Source organism: Suncus etruscus, chromosome 19, assembly GCF_024139225.1.
Source record: "Suncus etruscus isolate mSunEtr1 chromosome 19, mSunEtr1.pri.cur, whole genome shotgun sequence".
NCBI lineage: Eukaryota > Metazoa > Chordata > Mammalia > Eulipotyphla > Soricidae > Suncus > Suncus etruscus.
The window spans coordinates 32877411-32904560 of record NC_064866.1 but is presented as its reverse complement, the minus strand read 5'-3'; the positions used below and the strand labels follow the sequence as shown (position 1 = coordinate 32904560).

The 27150-nt window shown below is 40.7% G+C and overlaps 2 protein-coding genes across 3 annotated transcripts in view; one reads left to right on the top strand and one right to left on the bottom strand.

The window, feature by feature from the left end:
* The window catches only part of NSMCE2 (NSE2 (MMS21) homolog, SMC5-SMC6 complex SUMO ligase), a 306778-nt gene extending 305779 nt beyond the window's left edge, over positions 1–999 (bottom strand). For both annotated transcript variants that reach the window (XM_049765797.1, XM_049765798.1), the window contains exon 1: positions 832–999. In XM_049765797.1, the coding sequence (XP_049621754.1) occupies positions 832–988 (157 nt within the window). In that variant the 5' untranslated portion in view covers positions 989–999. The remainder of the gene's footprint in view (positions 1–831) is intronic.
* Positions 1000–6057: 5058 nt separating this feature from the next.
* The window catches only part of WASHC5 (WASH complex subunit 5), a 68726-nt gene continuing 47633 nt past the window's right edge, over positions 6058–27150 (top strand). Inside the window, exons 1-7 of the mRNA XM_049765661.1 lie at positions 6058–6175; positions 8649–8753; positions 11886–12195; positions 13039–13184; positions 14470–14554; positions 15221–15321; positions 25630–25822. Coding sequence (XP_049621618.1) covers positions 12007–12195; positions 13039–13184; positions 14470–14554; positions 15221–15321; positions 25630–25822 — 714 coding nt within the window. The 5' untranslated portion in view covers positions 6058–6175; positions 8649–8753; positions 11886–12006. The remainder of the gene's footprint in view (positions 6176–8648; positions 8754–11885; positions 12196–13038; positions 13185–14469; positions 14555–15220; positions 15322–25629; positions 25823–27150) is intronic.

Genomic DNA, 27150 nt, shown 5'->3' with positions numbered 1-27150 from the left:
AAATAAAAATTTGGACCGGAGCTGGGAAGGTGGCGCTAGAGGTAAGGTGTCTGCCTTGCAAGCGCTAGTGTAGGACAGACCGCAGTTCGATCCCCAGCGTCCCATATGGTCCCCCCAAGCCAGGGGCAATTTCTGAGCGCATAGCCAGGAGTAACCCCTGAGCGTCAAATGGGTGTGGCCCAAAAACCAAAAAAAAAAAAAAAATTTGGACCAGAGAAACTGTATAAGGATTAAGGGACTTGTCTTTTGTACATCTAGCCCAGCTCTATCCGTAGCCCCCAAGCACAACATGATTCTCAAGCATGGAGCCAGGATTAGCCCCATAAGTATTACTGGGTATAGCCCAATATCTTAAAAGCACACATACAAACTTTGATGAAAAATGACAAGCTGAATTTTTTTCATTTTGTAGTAATCTTTGCTGTTATCTCTAGTAGTCCTAGCTAACCAAGCGTGAACAAAACACAGTTGAGAGTTACTGAAAAATATACTGATTCACTCTTCAGCTCACAAATGGAACACTTTTGACAGTATGCGCTTTAAAGTCAAGAATCTTTGTGGCTTTTTATAGCTCATTAATTTTGAGTGAAGTTTCTAGAGCACATAACTATTTGGACACACATAAATAGTTTAATCTCAATTTGTTCTCAGTATGTTGCTTTGTGGTCTGTAGAACATGATGAGAAAGCAGATGCCCAGAAAGAGGATATAATGTTCCCAAGTTTACAAGCTTACAAGGTGAGTCTTATCATAAGTGCAAAAACAATGCCACCACCCATTTGAGGAGTACCTCATAGCATGGCATAAAGAGAAGTTTGAATTATTACTTACTCTGAGTTTCCACAAGATCAAAAGCAACACTAGATGCTGTATCCATTCCAGAACTGATGCAGGACTGAAAGTTCTTCAAAGAAGAGAGAGCGGATTCTATACCGCTGAATGATATAAACCCAGATGAATTTGAATTTGAACTGGAACGTCCAGGCATCTTGAAATTGTTACCTGAGTTTTAAACACAATGAAATAAGACGAGTCAGAATAACTGCACAAGAACTAAGTTTACTGGTAATATCTACAAAAAATGTCTCCACTACCCCACGAGTGGAACACTATCATCTATATCTATACCCCTGAGAGGATACAAAAACATTGTGCTATTATTGGCCAGCCAACACAAATGTACCCAATAGATGGGGAATGCAAGTCTAATTATACCAAAGGATCTATACTGGTCCACAAAGCAGCTATTGAAAACTATTACACAAAACTGAGTGTTTGGATCTGTCTCTCTTATTTTTTTTCTCTCCTTATTTTTTGCTCACTACTGGCAACTATGCAGTGCTGGGGGGCCGGGCGGTGGCGCTAGAGATAAGGTGCCTGCCTTGCCTGCGCTAGCCTTGGATGGACCTCGGTTCGATCCCCCGGCGTCCCATATGGTCCCCCAAGCCAGGAGTGACTTCTGAGCGCATAGCCAGGAGTAACCCCTGAGCGTCACCGGGTGTGACCCAAAAAAAACCAAAAAAAAACAAAAAAAACTATGCAGTGCTGGGAACTAAATCCAAGGTTCCTGCAAAGCAAAGCCTGTACTTCAGCCCACTTAATTGACCTGTCCTTTCATAAGTGAGGAGCTATGCAGTATCTCTGGTATTTACCAGCTGCTGCTATAACCTCATCTCATAACTAAACTATTATAGTGTCTCTCAACTATTGGTTCCTTTTAACAAGATTCACTCATTCAACATATAAGTCTCAGGTGCCTACAATGACAATCATTACATTCATTTTAAAAGATAGAGAACACAAAAAGGGAAGGATTAAGACAGTGAGACAGTTCAGGGTTCAGGCATGTATACATGCCTTGTATACAATATCAAGTATACATATCAAGTCTGAATGCCTGAAATTAAAAGGCCATCTGGTACCAATGGGATAATGGGAACAGGAAACAGGAAACACAGCTGATCCCAGTTAGCCAAGCATTGCCAAAAGTGAGTACTTGGAGGCTCCCTGTTCCCATTTAAAAAAGTGTGGGGGGGGGGAGGAAATAAGGGGATGGGTGTGACACAAAAACCAAAAAAAAAAAAAAATCCATGGATAAATTGATATTACTTTCTCTGACATTCTGGGGGATTAAAAATTCACATCAGGGGCAAGAGATATATATGCGGGGGGTAAGAAACTTGCTTATAAACAATCCTAGTTCAAATCCCCATACCACATATGGTCCTCTAATCATAGTCAAGGGTCACTCCTGAGTCAGGAGAGAACCTGAGTGGCCATGATAAGACCCAACCCGCTACACCCCACCTTCGCCTGAAATACAAATTTCATACCTAATGAGAAAAGAGAATTAATATAGCCAATGATAATGTTTCAAATGTTTGATTAATTTTCTTTACTATACTAAAGTAGCTGAGACAATTTATGTAGTAAATAAACACAAGCAGTTGATTGAATAATAAAAAATCAAGATTAAAAATGTTAAGAAAACCAAGGAAAGACATGGGAAAAAATCTGAATATAATCATGTGGCCCTCTTAAGAATTTAACAAATTGGGCCGGAGAGATACATTGGAGGTAAGGCATTTGCCTTGCATGCAGAAGGTCGGTGGTTCGAATCCCTGCATCCCATATGGTCCCCCGAGCCTGCCAGGAGCGATTTCTGAGCATAGAGCCAGGAGTAACCCCTGAGCACTGCCAGGTGTGACCCAAAAACCGGAAAAAAAAAAAAAAAGAATTCAACAAGTACTGAACTGTAAATACAAATTTGACCATGAAGGCCAGAGAGATAACATAGGAGATAATGTACTTGCCTAGTATATGCAAAACCAAGTTCAAATCACCAGCACCAAATATGATCGTCCAGCATGACCAGAAGTCATTCCTGAGCACAGCGCCAGAATAAAGTCATACATCACCATGTATGACCCCAAAGCAAAACAAAACCCCAACTAAATATGAACTTCAGACAAAAAATAGAAAAAAGATTTTTAAAAATAAAGGCAATGAAATTCTTTCTCCAGTAAGGTAAAGTACACCAAAAAAATCAGGGAAAAGAAGACTTTCTATAGCATCCATGGCAGCATATGTTAATTAACATAGCAGCTACTAACTGTCATTCTGAAAAACACCCTCAAAAATATCCTCACAATACAATGATGAGTTTAGGTTCCCCTCACGAAAGAACACTTGCAGCAGAGACCAGGTCAGTGCCCACCAAACCCATTTCCTGCTCAATCTGGTTATACAGCTACACCACAGGTTGCAGCCTTCCTTGCCGGGTGATTCCATCCTGTTCATGCACATTGCTGCTGAAGCAGCTTAACTCCTCTATCTTCACTTTGCCCTATACATAAAGGGGATTCACTATCTCACAGCATCATAAATTAAACTTTTATAGTTTTATTAAGATTACCTGATCTCAAGAATCAACTTACTTATTGATAGTACAAAGTTATTCAGACTAATAAATGAGACTCCAGTGGGCACTGAAGAAACTTTACTTTACTTGCAGGACGATGCTCAGGAAGGCTGGACATATCACTATTTGGGCCCTGAAGTGCTGGAAATGAATCAGACCTCCCCAGTGCTCAGGTGGTGTGGACCTCCAAAGCCATATCTGGTGAATATATGGTATGAATATATGGTACTGCATACTGAAGCATGGTCATGTATAACACATGATGCTTAACCCCTGAGCTATTTTACAAATTTTACAATTTTACAAACTAATTTTACAAATCACCCAAAATAATTCTTTTTTTGTTTTGTTTTGTTTTGGGGCCATACCCAGCGGTGCTCAGGGGTTACTCCTGGCTGTCTGCTCAGATATAGGTCCTGGCAGGCACGGGGGACCATATGGGACACCGGGATTCGAACCAACCACCTTAGGTCCTGGATCGGCTGCCTGCAAGGCAAACGCCGCTATGCTATCTCTCCGGCCCCCAAAATAATCTTAAATGAAACAAATATGGAGAACAATGAAATAATTGTATGTCCCTACCCCCAAATCATGTTTAAGCCCTAATCCCCCATTCTGATGGCTTTTGGAGAGGGGGCCTTTGGGAGATGATTAGGGTTGAAATGAGATCCCAAAAGGTGGAGGCCTCATGATGGGATTGTCTTTATTAGAAGAGGAAAGGAGGGGCCGGAGAGATAGCACAGCAGGGCATTCACCTTGTACGAGGCCGTGCCAGGACGGACCTGGGTTCAATTTCTGGCATCCCATATGGTCCCCTGAGCAATTTCTGAGAGCAGAGACCAGGAGTAACCCCTGAGCACCGCAGGCAGTGGCCCAAAAAACAATCAATCAACCAATCAATAAATAAAGGTTAAAATACTTTCTCATAGTTTAAAAAAACTATGAGAAATAAGTACATGTGGTTTAAGTCACTAGACCATATTATCTCTCAAAAATATCAAGACACAGGGCCCGGTGAGATAGCACAGCGGCATTTGCCTTGCAAGCAGCCGATCCAGGACCAAAGGTGGTTGGTTCAAATCCCGGTGTCCCATATGGTCCCCCATGCCTGCCAGGAGCTATTTCTGAGCAGACAGCCAGGAGTAACCCCTGAGCACTGCCGGATGTGGCCCAAAAAAACAAAAAAAAAAAAACAAAAAAAAAAAATATATATATATCAAGACACAACATATATAAGGAGCAATACAATTCATAGCAAATGAAAATGTCCTACCACATGGTAGTCTTCCTTATTATGTTACTACAAAAATCACATAATTTCAATAAAATGTTATACTTAAAGATAGGGAAATCTTCCCTCTGTACCTCTGGAGTATTTCAAGGGAAAAGACTCAATCTGAGAAGCGAAAAGAATAGGCAGAAGGAAAATGGAGTAGCTGCATGTTACCTGGTTATCTTGCCTGGTTACTTACAGCTAAGTACACAACAACAGGACCACCTACCACAACAAAGAATTACCTAACCTGAAAAACCAATAGTGTGGTGCTACTGCAGCCCTAGTTTAACAAGATCACAAAGATCTTCTTCGATTACTAGTCCAGCAGTCTCCAAGAACCCTAAGAATCTGCTCCTGCACTTCATGAACATTTTCCCAGCAAACTATTTTGCCTCTCCTTCCAGGCTCTCATCTTGGTCTGTGGGGACCACTGTAACAAAACAGCATGGTCTGAATCACTTATAAAAGCAGAAAATTTCTCAGTTCCAGTGACCAGTAAATGCGAAATCAAGTCTTCCATCATGGTCAATGTCTGATGAAAATCAATTTCTGTGGGTCTGCATGTTCTTGTGCTTTTCTTCTTCTAAATTGGTATTTATAACACCTAGAGGGACTCCTCCTGGTTTGTTTTTCTTTTTCTTTTCCTATATCTCCAACAGAACCACATTACTTGAACCATCTTGTTCAACTTCATCAATTGAGGGGAGGGGAGGGTAAAGGATGGCACCAGGTCCAGACAGTCGCATGAACATTTAGTGGAAATTAAAAAAAAAATAATGATCAGACCTAAAACATCAAACCCAAAGTCGATGACAACAGAATCCATACCCAATCTACACCCAGCTGTACAAGTGTACACTAGTATTTGGGGGGGGGGGGAAAGGGGTAGGGGATGCATACTGGGAAGTGGGGTGGAAGGAAGACAACCCATGTGATGGGCATGGGCCTTGATTCAATGTCACTGTGTGCCTTAAATAGGGCTGTGAAAGATTTATGATTCACTTGGGCCACAATAAAAATGAATAATTAATAGAGTTTAAAAAAAACAAGCCCCCCCAAAATTCAGCATGGACAGAGGGTTGGGTCAAGCCAATAACAATAAGGGAAGAGGAAGGCCTAGCATCGTTTCTCTGAATCTCCTTGCCATGGCTGCAGCAGCTGAGAAGGAAGAGGCACCTCCTGCCTTACCTGGGTCGCCTTACCTGGCTGCCACTTTCAGCTCCCCCAGCCCTCACTCAGCCCTCTGCTTCCAGGCAGGAAACGCGGCGCGCGGGCTTTGACGTCATCATCCGTCGCCCGCCCCCAGCGCCGTGGGCCCGCCCTCGTGGTCACGTGACATTCCGAGGGCGGAAGCCGGAGCGCCGGCGGGCCGGCCAGTCAGCGGGGAGCTGAGGTGTGTGTAAGTGGTAAGGGCGGTCGGCGGCCCTGCGCGTGCGCCCTAGCGCGGCGCGGCGGCTCCGTGACAGGTGAGTTTGGGGGTGTGAGGGGCGGGAGTGGGGGAGTCGCTACCGCGTGGGGTGGTTGGAGTGTGGCTTTTGTTCCCTCAGCGCTGGGATGGACTTGGATTGGGGCCTCGTGAGGCTGCGGGAGTCCCGAGCTGCCTCCGAGAGCCCTGCCGAGTGGTCCCGGAAGTGACGTCATCAGCACGGCGTTGGTTTTCTCCAGACTGCGTTCAGCCAGAACCCAGGGATGAGCGATGGTCGCCTTTGGCTGCTTCCAAGCCCACCCACCCTCCTGGGACATGATTTCCCTTGGTGCCCAATTGCTGAACTTCTGTGGGGGGGGAATGTTTCAAGCTCTTGATGGACGTGCTTTTGCTTTTGCAAGTCTATATTTTATTATTGCATTGCATTGCATTGCATTTCCAAAGAAAGGAAAGGTAGGTCCCCCAGATTTCTGTCAGGGTCTGTCAGGTAAGTTGAGGTCTGAGAGATTGGAGCTGAAGCTCCTCCAAGCCAAAATTTGACAGGAGGTTTTTTTGGTCTGTTTGTGTTTTTTAACTACCTCTGCCCTACACTATCCTAGCACCTGCCCAGATTTTTTCCAATTCTGCAGACCCCTCTCAGGATTCATGAATCCAGCTGGAAGAAGGATCGACTTCCTTTTTTTAGAAGTTCTTGAGTGAGGTTTTTTGTTGTTGTTTTTTTTTTTCAACTTCTGAGTGCGACTTTTTTTTTCCCTTCATCAGCAACCTTTAATTTTTTTGGTTTCTTTTTTTTTTTTTTTTTATGCCTGCTAATGGATTTAGGGAAATCATAACTTCCCTTCTTACAGCCCTGAGATTTGGAAAAGGCTTAAAAAAGAAAAAAAGAGGTTGTTTTGATAGCAAAGAGATAGTACAGCAAAGGTAGGGCTTTCGACTTGCACCTGGATTCAGTCCTCCCAGCCCTGTCAGGAGTGATACAGGAGTAAGCACTGTGGAGTTTGTCCCCTAAGTAGGATAAATAAGTGTTTGGTCCTAGACAATTTGCTTTCCTTCAGAATTCAGTTCTGAGCTCTTGGTGTAGTTGGCTTGGTCCTTAAACCGCTCTAGGATTGCCTTCCAAACTGAAAGCCATAGTTCTCTGGGGAACTCTGGAAAAAGAAAATTACCTAATTCTTCTCTAATGCTCAAATAGGAAAATTAGGACATGGGATGTATCTTCAACTTAACTCCATAACGTAGTGATGAGGAAGCGAGCATTTTTGAGGCCAGAGCGGTAGTACAACACGGAGAGCATTTGCCTTGCATTCTACTGACTTGGGTTCGATTCCCAGAATATCCCATATGGTGCCCCGACCACCACCAGGAATGACCCCTGTGTTTATTCCTGAACATTGTTTATATTCCCCTGAGCACTGGCAGGGGTGATCTCTAAACACTGCCAGGAGTGATCCCTGAACACAGCCAGGTGGGACCCCAAAACAGAACAACAACAAAAAAACTTAGATTCTGCCTTTCGTGCGTAACTACATGAACGGTGAGGATTATGGGAAGTTTGTGGCAGGAAGAAACAAGGACAAGGCATATGAAGAGAGCTGTCCTTTCTTTGACTAGTTCCTATCATGTCTTTGAATATGTTCCACTGAACCTGAAGCAGCAGTGGCCATGCTGACACCAGGAGATGAGAAGTCTATGAGAAATAAATAGTAGGACGTGCTAACCATGGAGGTCAAGGCTTTCCAGTCTGGTCTTACATAATTTTCATCAATCATTATTTGAACCCCCACCATTAGGTTGTATTCAAAAGTGAAATAAATGGGCTGGAGAGATAGCACACTGCTAGGACATTTTTGCCTTGCATGCAGCCGACCTGGAACAAACCTGGGTTCTATCCCCGGCATTCCATATGGTCCCCCAAGCCTGCCAGGAGCAATTTCTGAGTGCAAATTCAGGAGTAATACCCTTAGCGCCACCAGGTGTGGCTCAGAAACAAACAAACAAAAAAAAAAGTGAAATAAACATATAATGTTCGATCAGTGGTCAGCTTAGTACTCATTTGACTGTTGTGACCAAAAGTTTCTGTTTGCTCAGGTTCTGAGTTTTGTGTCTTCTGTATTGTCGAGATTGAGTGAAGGGAAAATAACCAATAACAATATAAAGTGAATTGAACACAGGAAAACATTCTCTTTTATGAGTGTGTAAAAGTAGTTGAGAGCCAGAGTGATGATTCAGCAAGTAGGGCACTTGCATCTCATGCAGTCAATCTGGGTTCCATCCTCAACACTACATATGATTCCCCGAGTCCTGGAATGATCTTGTGAACACAGAGCCAAGAGTAAGTTCTTATCACCACTGACCTAAAAAAAAAAAAAAAAAAAAAAAAAAAGCTCAGGTGTCATTGAAATTTCCCAATTATGATCTGACTATATTCACTATCAGAGAAGAAAAATTCCACAGAAATGCTGCTGCAATTAATTGTAGAAATTTAATTAATTGCAATTAAAACACTTGCAGGGGTTGAAAGACAGTACAGATGAAAAGATGCTTCTCTGCATGCAGCCTATTGGATTTGATCCCTGACACAGTGATGGTCCTGAGCAGAGCCAGGAGTGATGATCCCTGAGCAAGGCCAGGTATGTCTCCTCTTAAAAGGACACTTTTAGGAAAGAATTTGTGTGAAGCCTAGCTAACATACCCCAAAGGTTCCGTGTAACATGTAAGCCAAAACAGTCTTGCAAACAGTGCAGTTTGCTCTTGTTAGCCTCATATATTCTAATGAAGTGCTTCCCTTTCCTTCTTTACTACTTGGTTCACTACCTCTGCTTCTCTTCCTGCCTCATTTCCTCTTCATTTCATTATGTTTTTCTCTCTTCACATGTGGATTTTTTTGGTATGTGTTCAATACAACATCCCCTTCATGTTTCTGCATTTTCATTTTTACCTCTCAATATTCATTCTCAGAATTCTTACAGGTTTTCCTGGAGGACTCAAATCCAGTATTTTGCGATCTTTTTTCTGATGCCTTCCAACATTTTTTTTCTTTCCTGTGAGCACCTCCCATTCTAGTATGCTGTAGCTCATCTATTATGCAATTTTCATCTTTGATCCCTGTGGAATAGGCCATATGCCATGTGAGTTGAGAAACAGCACTGATTCATTCTTCTTCATGGCAACCTAAATCCTAGTTTCCTTATCCATGAGCAGTTACTTTGTCCCCAGACTTTCAGGATTGCACCCTGTGCTTGTAGAATACATTCTCCCATCTCTATCCTTCTAAATTCATACTTTACTTTGTTCCAAGCATGAAGCAATTAGGTCAGAATTTTTATTTTAAATTTCAGTAGATTTTGTGAGTTGGGGTAAACTGTATGGAATAATTCACATTTCTGAATAAGGTATTTCTTCTAGCTCAACAACCAAAAATTTCTAGCCAGTATTAACACAAGAAAAGTGATGCTTGGCAGCTACTTTTGTTGCTGCTTCTTTCTCTGCGGGTAAGTTAAGGATCCTTATCTACATTTCCTTCTTATTTGGATTATTCTTCATGAATAACCCATTATATCCATTGCCTTTTTTTTTCTGTTAGGCTCTTAGCCCAAATTTATCTTGTGAGGTCACATGCATTTTTCAAAATTCAATTTATTGTCCTCTGCCTTCTACATTCCAATCTTTTGTCATGGGAAAATATTTAAATATTAGGTATCAAAGTTTTTTTTTCTTTTTTTTTTTTTTTTGTGGGGGGGTCACACCTGGCAGTGCTCAGGGGTTACTCCTGGCTGTCTGCTCAGAAATAGCTCCTGGCAGGCACAAGGGACCATATGGGACCATATGGGACACCGGGATTCGAACCAACCACCTTTGGTCCTGGATCGGCTGCTTGCAAGGCAAACGCTGCTGTGCTATCTCTCCGGGCCCTTTTTTTTTTTTTCTTTATAGTTCTTCATTTTTGTAGTTCTTATGCATCTGAATGTACAGGTAATACTGCTTTACTGAAGCTCGCACTGAATAAGAATACCTTTCCAAACAACTTGGTAGATTTCAATATTGAACATTTTGGGTTTTGTTTGTTTTTTTAATTAATATCTTTATTTAAACACCTTGATTACAAGTATGATTGTAGTTGGGTTTCAGCCATGTAAAGAACAACCCCTTCACTAGTGCAACATTCCTACCACCAATGTCCCAAAACTCCCTCCTCCCCACCCCACCCCTACCAGTACTCCAGACAGGCTTTCCACTTCTCTCATACATTCACATTGTTATGATAGTTCTCAGTATAGGTATTTCTCTAACTGCACTCCCCACTCTTTGTGGTGAGCTGGACCTTCCAGCCCTCCTCTCTTTATCTCTGAGGATTATTGAAAAATGTCTTTTATTTTTCTTAAAACTCATAGATGAGTGAGACTATTCTGTGTTTTGTTTGTGGGCACACTACAAGCTGATTTGTGTCGGTCAGGGGCTACTCCTGGCACTGCACTGAGAACTTGCTCCTGGCAGACTCGGGAGACCATATGGGATGCCGGGATTCGAACCACAGTCCGTCCTGGATCTGCTATGTACAAGGCAAATGCCCTACCGCTGTGCTATCTCTCTGGTCCTTACTCTTCAATTTTTCTTTAGAGCTAATCACCAAACAGAAATCACCCCTTCCTGTTGTTTATGCCTTTGTCATCCTTACCAGTGCCAGGAATTAAATAGCATAGTGAAAACAAAGATAAATATTGTAGGTACTTTGTTTCCTTGCTGCTGGCTTCCATGAGACTCGATGTTTTTAGTTCTGGCTTCAATATCCAAATCATCTTGAGAACTTTTTAAAAATAGATGCTTAAGATTACCTTTAGTCTGCTTCACAGAAAAGAACAAGGTTAGGTTCCAGGTGATTCTTTTATACAACCAGATGAGAACTTCTGCAGTAGAAAGGGCACCTAGAAAGGATTGGAGGAGTAAAAATTAATTACTGCCTCAAGAACATTCGGGAAATTGTCTGTTCATCATCATGACATTATGTAGTATGTACATGATCTAAGTATTCCCAGACAATCACTTGAATACAAGAGGAACAAGTAATGGTCCAACTATATATATATATATATTATTATATATATTAATATATATAATAATATATATATATTAAATGTTGTCTTCATAGACTTATAAAATATGGCGTCTGATTTTAAGTAAAATACACTTGTAAGGACATTAGTCCTGCCCTTTCATTTCTACCAAATAATATTTTAAAAATCCCTTGATACGTAAAGGAATGTGTCTCAATTCTGTTTATAGTGTTAACCGTTGTGAGCTAATTTATCAAACACTATGAGATTAACTCATGCAATTGCGGATACATTGGAACCACATAGTACCTAGTTGCTCCTCCTAAGTTTAAAGATCAGGTCTTTTCTCTGTAGCAAAGATGAGCAAGAATCCATGAGTAGTAGAATAGGGCCAGAGAGACAGTACAGAGGTTAAGGTGCTTCCCTTGTGCTCAGCCAAACCTGGTTTGAGTCTCAGCACCACATATAATCAATCCCCCGAGCACCTCCATGAGTGATTCATGAGCTGAGAGCCAGGAATAAGCCCTGAGCTTTGCTAGGTATGACCCAAAAATGTGTAGGTCTAACAAAGTTCCTCCATGTGGAAAACAGAATGAGAAGGGGGAAATGCCCTTTCTTGTATTTTAATGGGTTCAGGAAAAAGGTGTTGTGTTTTGCAGTGTTCCCTAGAATTGGAAGTTTTTACATCTTTTTCATCTTTTTCTAATACAGATTCTTTAATGGAGCAGCCAGTCTGTCAACAGACCTGGTTTCCTCTAATGATTGACAGATCTTAACTCTAAAGCCAGTTAAAAATTCCCACTGGCAAGATACCACGTAATTGTTCATCCTCATGATGTTGGACTTTCTAGCTGAGAATAACCTCTGTGGCCAAGCAATTCTCAGAATTGTTTCTTGTGGCAATGCTATTATTGCTGAACTTTTGAGGCTCTCTGAGTTTATCCCCACTGTGTTCCGGCTGAAAGACAGAGCTGATCAACAGAAATATGGCGACATCATATTTGACTTCAGTTATTTTAAGGTAAATCTTCTCCTCTGTAGCATTTTTTCCTACTATCTTTCTACACAAGCATGCTTTTTATGGGAGCCAATATAATTTGAGATACAAAGTAATCATGAAGAAGAAATCAAAGAGAAAAGCTTATGAACTAAATTTTTTTTTTTTTTCGGTTTTTCGGGCAACACCCATTTTGATGCTCAGGGGTTACTCCTGGCTAAACGCTCAGAAATTGACCCTGGCTTGGGGGAACCATATGGGACGCCGGGGGATTGAACCGAGGTCCTTCCTTGGCTAGCGCTTGCAAGGCAGACACCTTACCTCTAGTGGCACCTCACCGGCCCGTGAACTAAATTTAATAGTAATTAGTAACTTGAAAATAACATATAGGGGCCAGAGAAATAGTACAGTGAGTAAGGCATTTGCCTTGCTTATGCCTGACATGGTCTCCTGAGCCTGCCAGGAGTGATGCCTGAGTGCAGAACCAAGAGCAATCTCTGAGCACCTTTGGGTATGGTCCCAAAACAGACATAATGTGTGTATATACATACATGTGTGTGTATACATTCATAAATATAGATACTTGTGAAAACCTTAAATACTGTTAATCAAAATGCAAACTATAACTGGTGTAATGAAGTACCCAAAATTTAAAAGCATCCTACATATGGTTATAGTACAAATTTAATTCTTTCAAAGGGATTTTATATTTTTATTTCTATTCTCTTTATTACTCTCTTTTGCTCTGCTTTCAATCTTTAATATTCCTCAGAGGGCCTAAAAATAAACTTGAAAAAGATAATTTAAAGATTATTATCCACAGCAGACTTCTATTGACAATGGGCATAATTCTGTTTTTCTCTCTAGGGTCCAGAGTTATGTGAAAGCAAGCTGGATGCTAAGCCAGAGCTACAGGATTTAGATGAAGAATTTCGTGAAAACAACATAGAGATTGTGACCAGATTTTATTTAGCATTTCAAAGTGTGCATAAATACATTGTAGACTTAAACAGGTATTGGTTGATTTAATGATAGTTTATTCTGATAGTAACTGTGAAGATAGGGAAGGAACATCCAAAAACATGTAGACCTTTTTTGAGTTGCTTTGGAATGAATATATACTGGCTTATACTGTGTATAATTATCTTTTTTTTTTTTTTGTCCTTTGGTGCTGGTCATCTTGAATATTTTAGAGCTATATAATAATTTCCTGCTCTTATTAAATAGTTTTTTACAGAACTATGTGGCTTTCAGTCCTGGAATTTGTGATTGATTATTTTTTTCTATATTTTATATGAGAAGTGCAAGAGGGAAAAAGCAAAGTATTTTTGTATCCTTGTAACTATGGCCTTCTTATTCCTGACTATACAGTACCCTTTTACTTCCAGACATTATGGCACCATTACTCATTAGCTTTTAAAAGATCTATATCAACTATATTCTTAGGTCATTACTCTTAAGGTATTTGTAATTCATAAATAAAGACTGATTTTTCTTTAACTTGGAGTAGCTATAAATACCAACCTGTGGCCCTAATCACTGTGGCTTTAATAATAATTTAGGCAAGAGATCGGGCATTTGAACTTTCAAACAATTTACGCTTTTTTATATTTTAATAGTGGTCGAAGAGGTTTAATACTTAGGTGATGGTATAGTGACAAAGGCAAATATTAATAAAAATGTGTTATTATTGAGGTAACATGATTTACAAGTGTTAATGCTTATACCTTAATGTATTAAGTTACTGCATTATCACATGACACCAAAGTACCTACAGTCTTCCACCTCTATTAAGATGTAAAGAAAGGTGACTCGTGGGCCCGGAGCGATAGCACATCAGCGATAGCACATCAGCGTTTGCCTTGCAAGCAGCAGATCCAGGACCAAAGGTGGTTGGTTCGAATACCAATGTCCCATATGGTCCCCGTGCCTGCCAGGAGCTATTTCTGAGCAGACAGCCAGGAGTAACCCCTGAGCACTGCTGGGTGTGGCCCAAAAGCCAAAAAAAGAAAAGAAAAGAAAGGTGGCTCGATTGAAAGTTCAAATACCTAATCTTTTGCCTTATCTGTTTTTTTAATTCCATCCATTCAGTGATGTTGAAAATGTCTTGTCACATGGGACTGGAATAATAGTACAGAGAGTAGGTTGCTTGAATTACATGCAGATGACCCAGGTTTGATAGTCCCCCAAGCACTGCCAGACTTGATTCTTAAGTGCATAGCCATGAGTAAACCCTGAGCCTCAGTGAGCATACCACAGAGGTGGTATTGACTAACTTGCGATGGCATTTTTTTCTAGATACCTAGAAGATCTCAATGAGGGTGTTTACATTCAACAAACCTTAGAAACTGTGCTTCTCAATGAAGATGGAAAACAACTTCTAGTAAGTAGAGGTGACCCTCTTGTACAGAATTGTATTACAGAGCATTTAAGTTTGTATCTGTAATTAGTTGGAATTTAGAACATAGGAAACTGATCAAAATTACAAATGAAAGAATACATACTGGAGCTTAGCGCTTCTTCCTTGTAAGCTACCCTTTCTCTTTTGCATCTATGACTTCTGCCCTGGTGCTTCCTCCACAGTAATTCCTAAGAAATACTTGCTAAGTAAGTGACTGCATTTGTGACAAAGATCTGCTCATGATATTGAGACTCATTTGGTGCCCCAAGCCAAGCACCCAAAAATATGCCAATTGAAAGATAATCTTCATGAGGTGATTATTGTGTATAAACTTGTCAAAGTTTATTCTACTTAGACTGTGAGGAAGCTTATAAGAAAACCTAAATTCTCATTGCGATATAAAGTTTTTCGGAGGAATTATAGTAAAGTACTCTTCCATCTATTGACTTCACATCGTAAGAATGTATAATCCAGAAGCGGGAGAGATAGTTACAGTGTTAAGGCCTTCAATATGGACAATCCTGGTTCATTCACCAGAATTGCTTATGACCCCCTGAACATAGGTAGGTATGGCCTAATGCAGCCCAAACTCCAAAATAATACTCCTGAAAAAATATTGTATATTCCTATGACTCTTTCTCTTTGTAGTGTGAAGCATTGTACTTATATGGAGTTATGCTGCTGGTCATTGACCAAAAGATTGAAGGAGAAGTGAGAGAGAGAATGCTGGTTTCTTACTATCGATACAGGTATTACTGGGCAAGGGCTACAATCTCCTGATTATTGCTGTTAGTAAAAGGACATGTATATGTCTCTGTACTACTTTTATTTTGAATACAAGTTTTATGATTTATAATGCAAAAGTTTAAGGTTCTTCCCTCTACTGAGCATAAAGTATGACTATAACAATTCTATATATCAAAATATATTGTCTGCTTAAATGATTTCTACAGTACTGATAGTTCTAGATACATGTATACATATAAAGGTTATGTCCATTTTTTGGTGTTTTATTCTTTTTATTAAAAAATCTAAAAGATTGGGCCACAGTGGTAGCACAGTGGTAAGGCAGTTGCCTTGCATGTCGCTGACCCAGGACGAACCGGAAGTTCAATCTCCCAGTGTCCTATATGGTCCCCAAGCCAGGAGTGATTTCTGAACGAAGAGCCTGGAGTAACCCCTGAGGTCAACGGGTGTGGCCCAAAAACCAAACAAAATAAAATTTAAAAAATTTAGGAGCCACTTGCGATAGTGCAGTGGAAGGGCGTTTGCCTTGAATGCGGCCAACCCAGGTCAGACCATGGTTTGATCCCCCGGCATCCCATATGGTCCCCCAAGCCAGGAGCGATTTCTGAGCACATAGCCAGGAGTAATCCCTGAGTGTCACCTGGTTAACACATGCAAAGACAGATGCCTTACCACTTGTGCCACCTCTCCGGTCCCAACACAGTCTAATTTTTTGAGAAGTCTTCATACTGTTTTCCATAGAAACAGATATGACATTCCTGCCATCAATGATTGAGAGTAGAATCTGAAATTTCTTTATTATAAAGATAAATTTGGGGGTTTTAGAAGCATTATTTAATGTTTCTTTTGGTTTGGAGTTTAAGTTTTCCAGAATTGTACCTTGGCAAATGTATGAGTTTTCTGGTGTCATTTTCAGGTTGATAACTTTGAGAAATTATCACTCAGGTCAGATTAATTACCCTTAGTTGCGCAGAATTAAACAGTGATATAGAAACAGTAGCACACATCCATGATTACGTATTACCTATGTATTTATGGGCTGTAACTATGAAGTGGGGGGGTTTGGGAGCTAGAGAGATAACATGCTAAGGGCTGAAGTGCTTAATTCCATGCTGGAGTCCCAGGTTTGGTGTTTGGCACCACCACACACTCTGAACATTTTCAAGAGCAACCTCCAAGCTTCGAGCCAGAATTTTCTTGCTGCACAATGTCTGCTTGTGACCCAAAAATAAGCAAAAAAGGAAAAAGGGTCTAAACTCAGAAACAACCTCAACCTACTCTTTGTTTGTTTTGTTGTTGTTATTTTTGTTTTGGGGCAATGCTCAGGGGTTGTTCCTGACTCTGATCATTCCTGACAGTACTATAGGAACCATATGGGATACCAAGGATAAAACACAGGTTGGCCAGGTGCAAGGCAAATGCTCTGCCCATTGTACTATTGCTCCAGCCGCCTCAATCTATTCTTTAATCCCAATGCCAAGTACATAGTTTCAATTTGAATTATCAAGTCAAACTCTAGAAATAAATGCAGTATCAAAAAGTCAAGATTCAGAAAAGAAAGAACCAGGGGCCAGAGCAAAAGCACAGTGGGGAGGGCATTTGCCTTGCACGTGTTCAACGGGAGTTAGATCCCCGGCATCCAATATGGTCCCTGAGACTGTCAGGAGTAATTTCTGAGCCAGAGCAAGGAGTAATCCTCTGAGCACTGTCAGGTGTGGTCCAGAAAGAAAACAAACAAAAACATAGAAAAGAAAGAACCAATAAGAGGAGTCAGGAATTGGGACTTACTACTACTCCTGGAATTAACATTTTTGAACCTGACAAGTAGCAGGGCAGAAAGGCAGGTATTCAAAAGTAAGAGGATCAACTGGGGGCATCGTTAATGCTGCCAATTTGCCACCTCCCCAGCATTGACCACTTAGCCAACTTGTTTCTGCTCTACTTTCTCTGTTTGTGAGAAACAGGTCCACCAGTGTGCTTGATTGACCCCCCATCAGTAGGGCCACAAACTGTCAGCATCGGTGTTTCAAGAAACATAAACCTCGAGTAGCCTTGTCTAGATTAAAAGTGGGTGGGGAAAGGGAATGATAGCACAGTGTCTTGCATGCAGCTGACCTGGGTTTGATTCCCAGCATCCCATATAGTCTCCCCCCCCCCCCAGCTTGCCAGGAGTGATTTCTGAGTGCAGAGCCAGGAGTAATCCCTGAGCATAGCCGGGTATGTCCTAAAAACCAAATAATAATAATAATAATAATATAAAAATACAGAACAAAATGAGAGCAACCTATATATGATGTCAGGAAAGAAACAAAACCACTGCTTATCAAACTCAGCTTTGACAACCCAGCTTTGAGCCTTTAGGAACAAAAGCTATTTTGTTCGAAAGAGAGGATTCATTATTCAAGTAACACTGAGCAGTTCCTAGTCAGTACCCATGGTGATGGCGAGAGAGTCTTATCAAACAGGCTTTTATCTCCAAATTTCTGTTTCTTTGAGTCTATCTCTTTTGTATTTTTTTAGCCAAATCTACTGTGTGGAAAAACTCACCACAGTCAGACCTTTTGATTATAATAAGGATGGCTTCCTATGATGATTGAATGAATAAGTGAATTAATAGAGAAATAAAATCAGTGTTCTTGCTTGACACTTTTAGTCATAAAATTGTGTTTTTGTTGGTTTTAGCTTAATAAGAAATGTAAAATATTTATAGCTAATATCATTCATGCATATATGACATAGAACATTGGAAAACACCCAGATGGTATACAACCTTGTCTCTTGATTTATATTTTTATGGAAATCAGTAGAAAGCAACAAGAAAATTTAAAAGTAGGGGCCAGAGTGACAGCACAGCCATAGGACATTTGTCTTGCATGCTGCCAACTGAAAGGGACCCAGGTTCAATCGCCCTATAGTTCAATCATCCCATATTATTTAATATGAGCTCTAGGGCATAACTCTATAATCTACTTAAAATAAACAAATTAGGGGCCGGGCGGTGGCGCTGGAGGTAAGGTGCCTGCCTTACCTGCGCTAGCCTAGGAGACGGACCGCGGTTCGATCCCCCGGCGTCCCATATGGTCCCCCAAGCCAGGAGCGACTTCTGAACGCATAGCCAGGAGTAACCCCTGAGCGTTACCGGGTGTGGCCCAAAAACCAAAAAAAAAAATAAAAAATAAAAAAAAAATAAACAAATTAGAGCATTCTTATAGATCTTACATATCTCAGTCTCTTGATTTTAGATGTTTAAGAGAAATAAAATTAAAATTCTAAACTTTTTACCATGTTTACTGCCAATAAAAGATTAAATTCACAAATCACCATACACTTTTTTTTTCTTTTTTTTTTTTTTTTTTTTTATTTAAACACCTTGATTACATACATGATTGTGTTTGGGTTTCAGTCATAAAAGGAACACCACCCATCACCAGTGCAACATTCCCATCACCCAATTCCCAAATCTCCCTCCTCCCCACCCAACCCCCGCCTGTACCCTAAACAGGCTCTACATTTCCCTCATACATTCTCAATATTAGGACAGTTCAAAGTGTAGTTATTTCTCTACCTAAACTCATCACTCTTTGTGGTGAGCTTCCTGAGGTGAGCTGGAACTTCCAGCTCTTTTCTCTTTTCTGTCTGAAATTTATTATTGCAAGAATGTCTTTCATTTTTCTTAAAACCCATAGATGAGTGAGACCATTCTGCGTTTTTCTCTCTCTCTCTGACTTATTTCACTCAGCATAATAGATTCCGTGTACATCCATGTATAGGAAAATTTCATGACTTCATCCCTCCTGACAGCTGCATAATATTCCATTGTGTATATGTACCACAGTTTCTTTAGCCATTCGTCTGTTGAAGGGCATCTTGGTTGTTTCCAGAGTCTTGCTATGGTAAATAGTGCTGCAATGAATATAGGTGTAAGGAAGGGATTTTTGTATTGTATTTTTGTGTTCTTAGGGTATATTCCTAGGAGTGGTATAGCTGGATCGTATGGGAGCTCGATTTCCAGTTTTTGGAGGAATCTCCATATCGCTTTCCATAAAGGTTGAACTAGACTGCATTCCCACCAGCAGTGGATAAGGGTTCCTTTCTCTCCACATCCCCGCCAGCACTGTTTGTTCTCATTCTTTGTGATGTGTGCCATTCTCTGTGGTGTGAGGTGGTATCTCATCGTTGTTTTGATTTGCATCTCTCTGATGATTAGTGATGTGGAGCATTTCTTCATGTGTCTTTTGGCCATTTGTATTTCTTCTTTGTCAAAGTGTCTGTTCATTTCTTCTCCCCATTTTTTGATGGGATTAGATGTTTTTTTCTTGTAAATTTCTGTCAGTGCCTTGTATATTTTGGAGATTAGCCCTTTGTCTGATGGGTATTGGGTGAATAGATTCTCCCACTCAGTGGGTGGCTCTTGTATCCTGGGCACTATTTCCTTTGAGGTGCAGAAGCTTCTCAACTTAATATATTCCCATCTGTTAATCTCTGTTTTCACTTGCTTGGAGAGTGCAGTTTCCTCCTTGAAGATGCCTGAAGTCTCAATGTCCTGGAGAGTTTTGCCTATGTGTTGTTCTATATATCTTATGGTTTGGGGTCGGATATCGAGGTCTTTAATCCATTTGGATTTTTTTTTTTTAATTTTTTTTTATTTAAACACCTTGATTACATACATGATTGTGTTTGGGTTTCAGTCATAAAAGGAACACCACCCATCACCAGTGCAACATTCCCATCACCCAAGTCCCAAATCACCCTCCTCCCCACCCAACCCCCGCCTGTACCCTAAACAGGCTCTACATTTCCCTCATACATTCTCAATATTAGGACAGTTCAAAATGTAGTTATTTCTCTAACTAAACTCATCACTCTTTGTGGTGAGCTTCCTGAGGTGAGCTGGAACTTCCAGCTCTTTTCTCTTTTGTGTCTGAAAATTATTATTACAAGGGTGTCTTTCATTTTTCTTAAAACCCATAGATGAGTGAGACCATTCTGCGTTTTTCTCTCTCTCTCTGACTTATTTCACTCAGCATAATAGATTCCATGTACATCCATGTATAGGAAAATTTCATGACTTCATCTCTCCTGACAGCTGCATAATATTCCATTGTGTATATGTACCACAGTTTCTTTAGCCATTCATCTGTTGAAGGGCATCTTGGTTGTTTCCAGAGTCTTGCTATGGTAAATAGAGCTGCAATGAATATAGGTGTAAGGAAGGGGTTTTTGTATTGTATTTTTGTGTTCCTAGGGTATATTCCTAGGAGTGGTATAGCTGGATCGTATGGGAGCTCGATTTCCAGTTTTTGGAGGAATCTCCATATCGCTTTCCATAAAGGTTGAACTAGACAGCATTCCCACCAGCAGTGGATAAGAGTTCCTTTCTCTCCACATCCCCGCCAACACTGTTTATTCTCATTCTTTGTGATGTGTGCCATTCTCTGGGGTGTGAGGTGGTATCTCATCGTTGTTTTGATTTGCATCTCCCTGATGATTAGTGATGTGGAACATTTTTTCATGTGTCTTTTGGCCATGCGTATTTCTTCTTTGTCAAAGTGTCTGTTCATTTCTTCTCCCCATTTTTTGATGGGGTTAGATGTTTTTTTCTTGTAAAGTTCTGTCAGTGCCTTGTATATTTTGGAGATTAGCCCCTTATCTGATGGGTATTGGGTGAATAGTTTCTCCCACTCAGTGGGTGGCTCTTGTATCCTGGGCACTATTTCCTTTGAGGTGCAGAAGCTTCTCAGCTTAATATATTCCCATCTGTTAATCTCTGCTTTCACTTGCTTGGAGAGTGCAGTTTCCTCCTTGAAGATGCCTGTAATGTCCTGTAGTGTTTTGCCTATGTGCTGTTCTATATATCTTATGGTTTGGGGTTGGATATCGAGGTCTTTAATCCATTTGGATTTTACCTTCGTACATGATGTTAGCTGGGGGTCTAAGTTCAATTTTTTGCAAGTGGCTAGCCAGTTGTGCCAACACCACTTGTTGAAGAGGCTTTCCTTGCTCCATTTAGGATTTCCTGCTCCTTTATCAAAAATTAGGTGATTGTATGTCTGGGGAACATTTTCTGAGTATTCAAGCCTATTCCACTGATCTGAGGGTCTGTCCTTATTCCAATACCATGCTGTTTTGATAACTATTGCTTTGTAGTAAAGTTTAAAGTTGGGGAAAGTAATTCCTCCCATATTCTTTTTCCCAATGATTGCTTTAGCTATTCTAGGGTGTTTATTCCAAACAAATTTCAAAAGTGCCTAATCTACCTCTTTGAAGAATGTCATAGGTATCTTTAGAGGGATAGCGTTGAATCCGTATAACGCCTTGGGGAGTATTGCCATTTTGATGATATTAATCCTGCCAATCCATGAGCAGGGTATGTGTTTCCATTTCCACATGTCCTCTCTTATTTCTTGGAGCAGAGTTTTATAGTTTTCTTTGTATAGGTCTTTCACATTTTTAGTCAAGTTGATTCCAAGATATTTGAGTTTGTGTGGCACTATTGTGAATGGGGTTGTTTTCTTAATGTCTATTTCTTCCTTATTACTATTGGTGTATAGAAAGGCCATTGATTTTTGTGTGTTAATTTTGTAGCCTGCCACCTTGCTATATGAGTCTATTGTTTCTAGAAGCTTTTTGGTAGAGTCTTTAGGGTTTTCTAAGTAGAGCATCATGTCATCTGCAAACAGTGAGAGCTTGACTTCTTCCTTTCCTATCTGGATTCCCTTGATATCTTTTTCTTGCCTAATCGCTATAGCAAGTACTTCCAGTGCTATGTTGAATAGGAGTGGTGAGAGAGGACAGCCTTGTCTTGTGCCAGAATTTAGAGGGAAGGCTTTTAGTTTTTCTCCATTGAGGATAATATTTGCCACTGGCTTGTGGTAGATGGCCTTAACTATATTGAGAAAGGTTCCTTCCATTCCCATCTTGCTGAGAGTTTTGATCAAGAATGGGTGTTGGACCTTGTCAAATGCTTTCTCTGCATCTATTGATATAATCATGTGGTTTTTATTTTTCTTGTTGTTGATGTTGTGTATTATGTTGATAGACTTATGGATGTTAAACCATCCTTGCATTCCTGGGATGAAACCTACTTGATCGTAGTGGATGATCTTCTTAATGAGGTATTGAATCCTATTTGCAAGGATTTTGTTGAGGATCTTTGCATCTGCATTCATCAGCGATATTGGTCTGTAATTTTCTTTTTTCGTAGCATCTCTGTCTGGTTTAGGTATCAAGGTGATGTTGGCTTCATAAAAGCTATTTGGGAGTGTTTCCACTTGTTCAATTTCATGAAAGAGTCTTGCCAGGATTGGTAGTAGTTCCTCTTGGAAAGTTTGATAGAATTCATTAGTGAATCCATCTGGGCCTGGGCTTTTGTTTTTGGGCAGACTTTTGATTACCATTTTTATTTCATCAATGGTGATGGGGGTGTTTAGATATGCTACATCCTCTTCTTTCAACCGTGGAAGATTGTAAGAGTCCAAGAATTTATCCATTTCTTCCAGGTTCTCATTTTTAGTGGCATAGAGTTTTTCAAAGTAGTTTCTGATTACCCTTTGAATCTCTGTCATATCAGTAGTGATCTCTCCTTTTTCATTCCTAATACGAGTTATCAAGTTTCTCTCTCTCTCTTTCTTTGTTAGGTTTGCCAGTGGTCTATCAATCTTGTTTATTTTTTCGAAGAACCAACTTCTGCTTTCGTTGATCTTTCGGATTGTTTTTTTGAGTTTCCACTTCGTTGATTTCTGCTCTCAGCTTTGTTATTTCCTTCTGTCTTCCTATTTTTGGGTCCTTTTGTTGAGTACTTTCTAGTTCTATTAGCTGCATACACTTTTAATTAAGTTCAGCAAAATATGTCCAAAGATAATTCCCCACCTCACCCCCCCCCTTTTTTTTTTTTTTTTTTTTTTTTTTTTTTGGTTTTTGGGTTACACCCAGCTGCGCTCAGGGGTTACTCCTGACTCTGCTCAGAAATCGCTTCTGGCAGGCTCAGGAGACATATGGGATGCCAGGATTCGAACCACCATCCTTCTGCTTATAAGGCAAACACCCTACCTCCATGCTATCTCTCTAGCCTAATTTTTCCTTTTGAAGTTTTCTCTCATAAACTATTTAAATCTTTCTTTGAACTATCACATAAGGTTTGATTGGAAAATGCAAAGCTGTTTCTAACTCTCCTGGGAATAATGTTTTTTGTGTATGAATGTGTATTTACACCCGTGAAAATTCAAATACGATTCAGGGACCGGACAGATAGCATGGAGGTAAGGCGTTTGTCTTGTATGCAGAAGGACGGTGATTCGAATTCCGGCATCCCATATGGTCCCCCAAGCCTGCCAGGAGCAATTTCTGAGCATAGAGCCAGAAGTAACCCCTGAGCACTGCCGGGTGTGACCCAAAACCAAAAAAAAAACAAAAAAAAACCCAGAAACTTGTTTCAAGTAAGGTTGGGAGCCAGAGAGTTCTCATATACTACAGGCCCCAGCTTGTTTTCTTATCTAATTGCCATTAATCTTTTTGTGATCTCACCTAGCTGAGTGTCTGGCTGATTGTATGTGCTCCCTGAGATGAAAGAGGAAACTTTCTTGGTCTTCAGGAAACATACTTCCCCAGGCAGCTGATTTCTGGGGGCCTCAAGGCTCCTCAGTAGTTACATCAGTATCTAAACTTCTGTAGCTAGGTCACCAGCTCCAAACCTCCTGGCAGCACAAGCAACCAGCACCCCATGGCCATCCCAGCAAAGCAGAGCTCAGCATGGCCAAGTCGTGCCTTCTGGTCATCCCTCAGCAGCCACAAGTTCCCACCTGAGATCACTCAGCTCATTTCTTTTGTAGTTTAACTATGCAGTATCACCAGGAAAAGTTTGAGACACTGAATTTTATCACATCTCCATTAGAGGAGCTGGTTGCCCAGGAAAATATCCGTTAGTCTATAATTAGCTTTTAGTTGACAGTGTTTTAGTTCTTTTTCAGTTTCATGTCAGTTCCAAGTTCTCATTCTTTAATTCGGAATCTGAAAGCGCCAAAAAAAAAAAAAAAAAAGTGTCTCATGTACACAAAAGCACACACATAGACATAGGAATTAATCAGGCAGTGAAACCAGAACAAACCTGAAATTATTTACAGACAGAACTTAGTTGGAACAATAAGAAATTATAGTCTTCATTTATCTCACTCATGAATATTTGTAAAATGCACCACGGAAATACTAGTGTAGGTTAATCATGAAATGCCAAATTATATTCTAGTGAATATCCTATAACACCATAATTTTTTGTGTGTGTGTGTGGTTTTTGGGTCACACCCGGCAGTGCTCAGGAGTTATTCCTGGCTCCATGCTCAGAAATTGCTCCTGGCAGACACGGGGGACCATATGGGACGCCGGGATTCGAACCGATGACCTTCTGCATGAAAAGCAAACGCCTTACCTCCATGCTATCTCTCTGGCCCCTACACCATAATATTTTTTTATGTTTGAATATTACTATAATTTTTGGGGGGTCACACCCAGCAGCACTCAGGGGTTACTCCTGGCTCTATGCTCAGAAATAGCTCCTAGCAGGCTCGGGAGATCATATGGGATACCGGGATTAAAACCACTGTCCTTTTGTGTCTAAGGCAAATGCTCTACTGCTGTGCTATCTCTCCAACCCCTGAATATTACTAAAATTTAAAAAAAAGTGCAGCCCCAGAGATTTTAGAAAAAGGATTATGGGGGCCAGAGTGATAGTAAAGCAGATAGGATGCATATGGCTGACCTAGGTTTGATACCTGACACCTTATATGGTCTCCAAGTACCACCAGAAGTGATTCCTGAGAGCAGTGCCTGGAGTAACTCCTGAGTATCTCTGGGTACAGCCCCAAACACAACCAGGAAAAATGATTGTGGACCTTGGTATAGGTTACAGAGATACAAGAACCCATCTTCTGGGTTTGCTATATAACAGTCTTTTTGAAAATATAATTTGGAATGTTAATACTGTCTTTTTAAATGATCACGTCTTAAGTTAAAAACCCAGCTTCTAACTGAGATCTTCTGTTGGAAGTTTAAGTTTCTTTTTTTTTTTTTTTCATTTTTGTTTTTGGGCCACACCCTGCAGTGCTGAGGGGTTACTCCTGGCTATCTGCTCAGAAATAGCTCCTGGCAGGCACGGAGGACCATATGGGACACTGGGATTCGAACCAACCACCTTAGGTCCTGGATCGGCTGCTTGCAAGGCAAACACCGCTGTGCTATCTCTCCGGGCCCCAGAAGTTTAAGTTTCTAATGGGAGCGATTTGCTTGTCCTTTTGTCTTCTGTTGTAAACATGACTCAGTGCTGCTCGGTCTTCCGCTGATTCAAATATGGATGACATTTGTAAACTGCTTCGAAGTACCGGTTATTCCAGCCAACCAGGAGCCAAAAGACCACCCAACTATCCTGAGAGCTATTTCCAGAGAGTGCCTATTAATGAATCTTTCATCAGCATGGTCATTGGCCGGCTAAGATCTGATGATATTTACAACCAGGTGTGTGTTACCTCTGCTCATTTAAGTGGTTTAAAAAACTGCTTTTACTTTTCTTCTCTTTCTTCCTCAAAAGGGCAAGAAGTAAATCAGCAAAATGTGTGTGTGTGTGTGTGTGTGTGTGTGTGTGTGTGTATTATATAAATATCTATATATATTTAAAAGCTTTTGAGTTATGCAGTGGGATAGTATAAGAAGGAAGGATTATCAATTTTGGCAGCATTTGAGATTTTGGGGAGGAGATGAGATTTGATGTGTATTTGAAAAGGAGATAAATTTATTTTTCACTCATTCAGGAAACAGCTCTGTGTGTCATTTGACAGCATCCAGCTTTCTGTCTCCAAGCCACTTCCAGTCAAACTCAAAAGGCAGTGTCTGGGCATGGGTTTATCCACAACCTAAAGTCTAGTGTTTATAGCAGCAACATTGTGATGGGTGTATGGAGAACTACTGTCAGGGGAGAGAAAATGTTGAGGAAATCTACCAAGCAAAGAAGCAGGAAAGAATTTCTGGCTCACTCTCCAGACCTTTCCCGTGACTTGGCCACATACCTACCTGCAGGTTCCATGTGACATAATTTCATCTGTCCTCAGAATAATTTCATCCCTGTTTATTGTAGATTAGGGTGATAGATACTGTGTGAAACCAGTACATGAGACCATGGAGCATAGGAACCTCCCTGGCATTAAAAAGTTGTGGAGGGGTGAGAGAAAGTGCAATACACAGCTGACCCTGATTCAATTCTTAGCACCTCATATGGTTCCCTGAGCCTCCCAGGGTTGATCCTAGAGCACAATACTGGGAGTAAGCCCTAAGCACTAGGAGGTAATGGCCCAAAAACAAAAATAAATAAAAGAAAGGCAGAACAACAAAGCAAATTGAGAAAAGTGATGTCTGAGCAACCCAAGGAAGGAATATCATTCCTTAGAGACTTTAAGAGGTTCAGCAGGTCATTGAAGGGGCTGGAGTGATAGTATATGGGTAGGACTTTAGCCTTCCACATGACTGATCCAGGTTTGATCCCTGGCATCTGCCCCTGAGCCTGCCAGGAGTGATACCTGAGCACAGAGACAGGAGTAACCTGTGAACATCACTGGGCATGCTGCCTCCGCCCCAAAAGTAATTGAATTGAGTGATGGTGAAGTCAAAAGTGATCTGAGGACGTTCCAGGGGATGACAGTGAAGGGCAAATTTCAATTAGTCGGAGAATTGATAGGAAGTAAACAATAGTCTGTGTGTCCTGCTATCTTCAATAGTGAAGACCCAGAAATGGAATACTTGGAGACAGGAAGTTATATTGTGGCAGAATCAGGGACTAGAAGGAGGAGAAT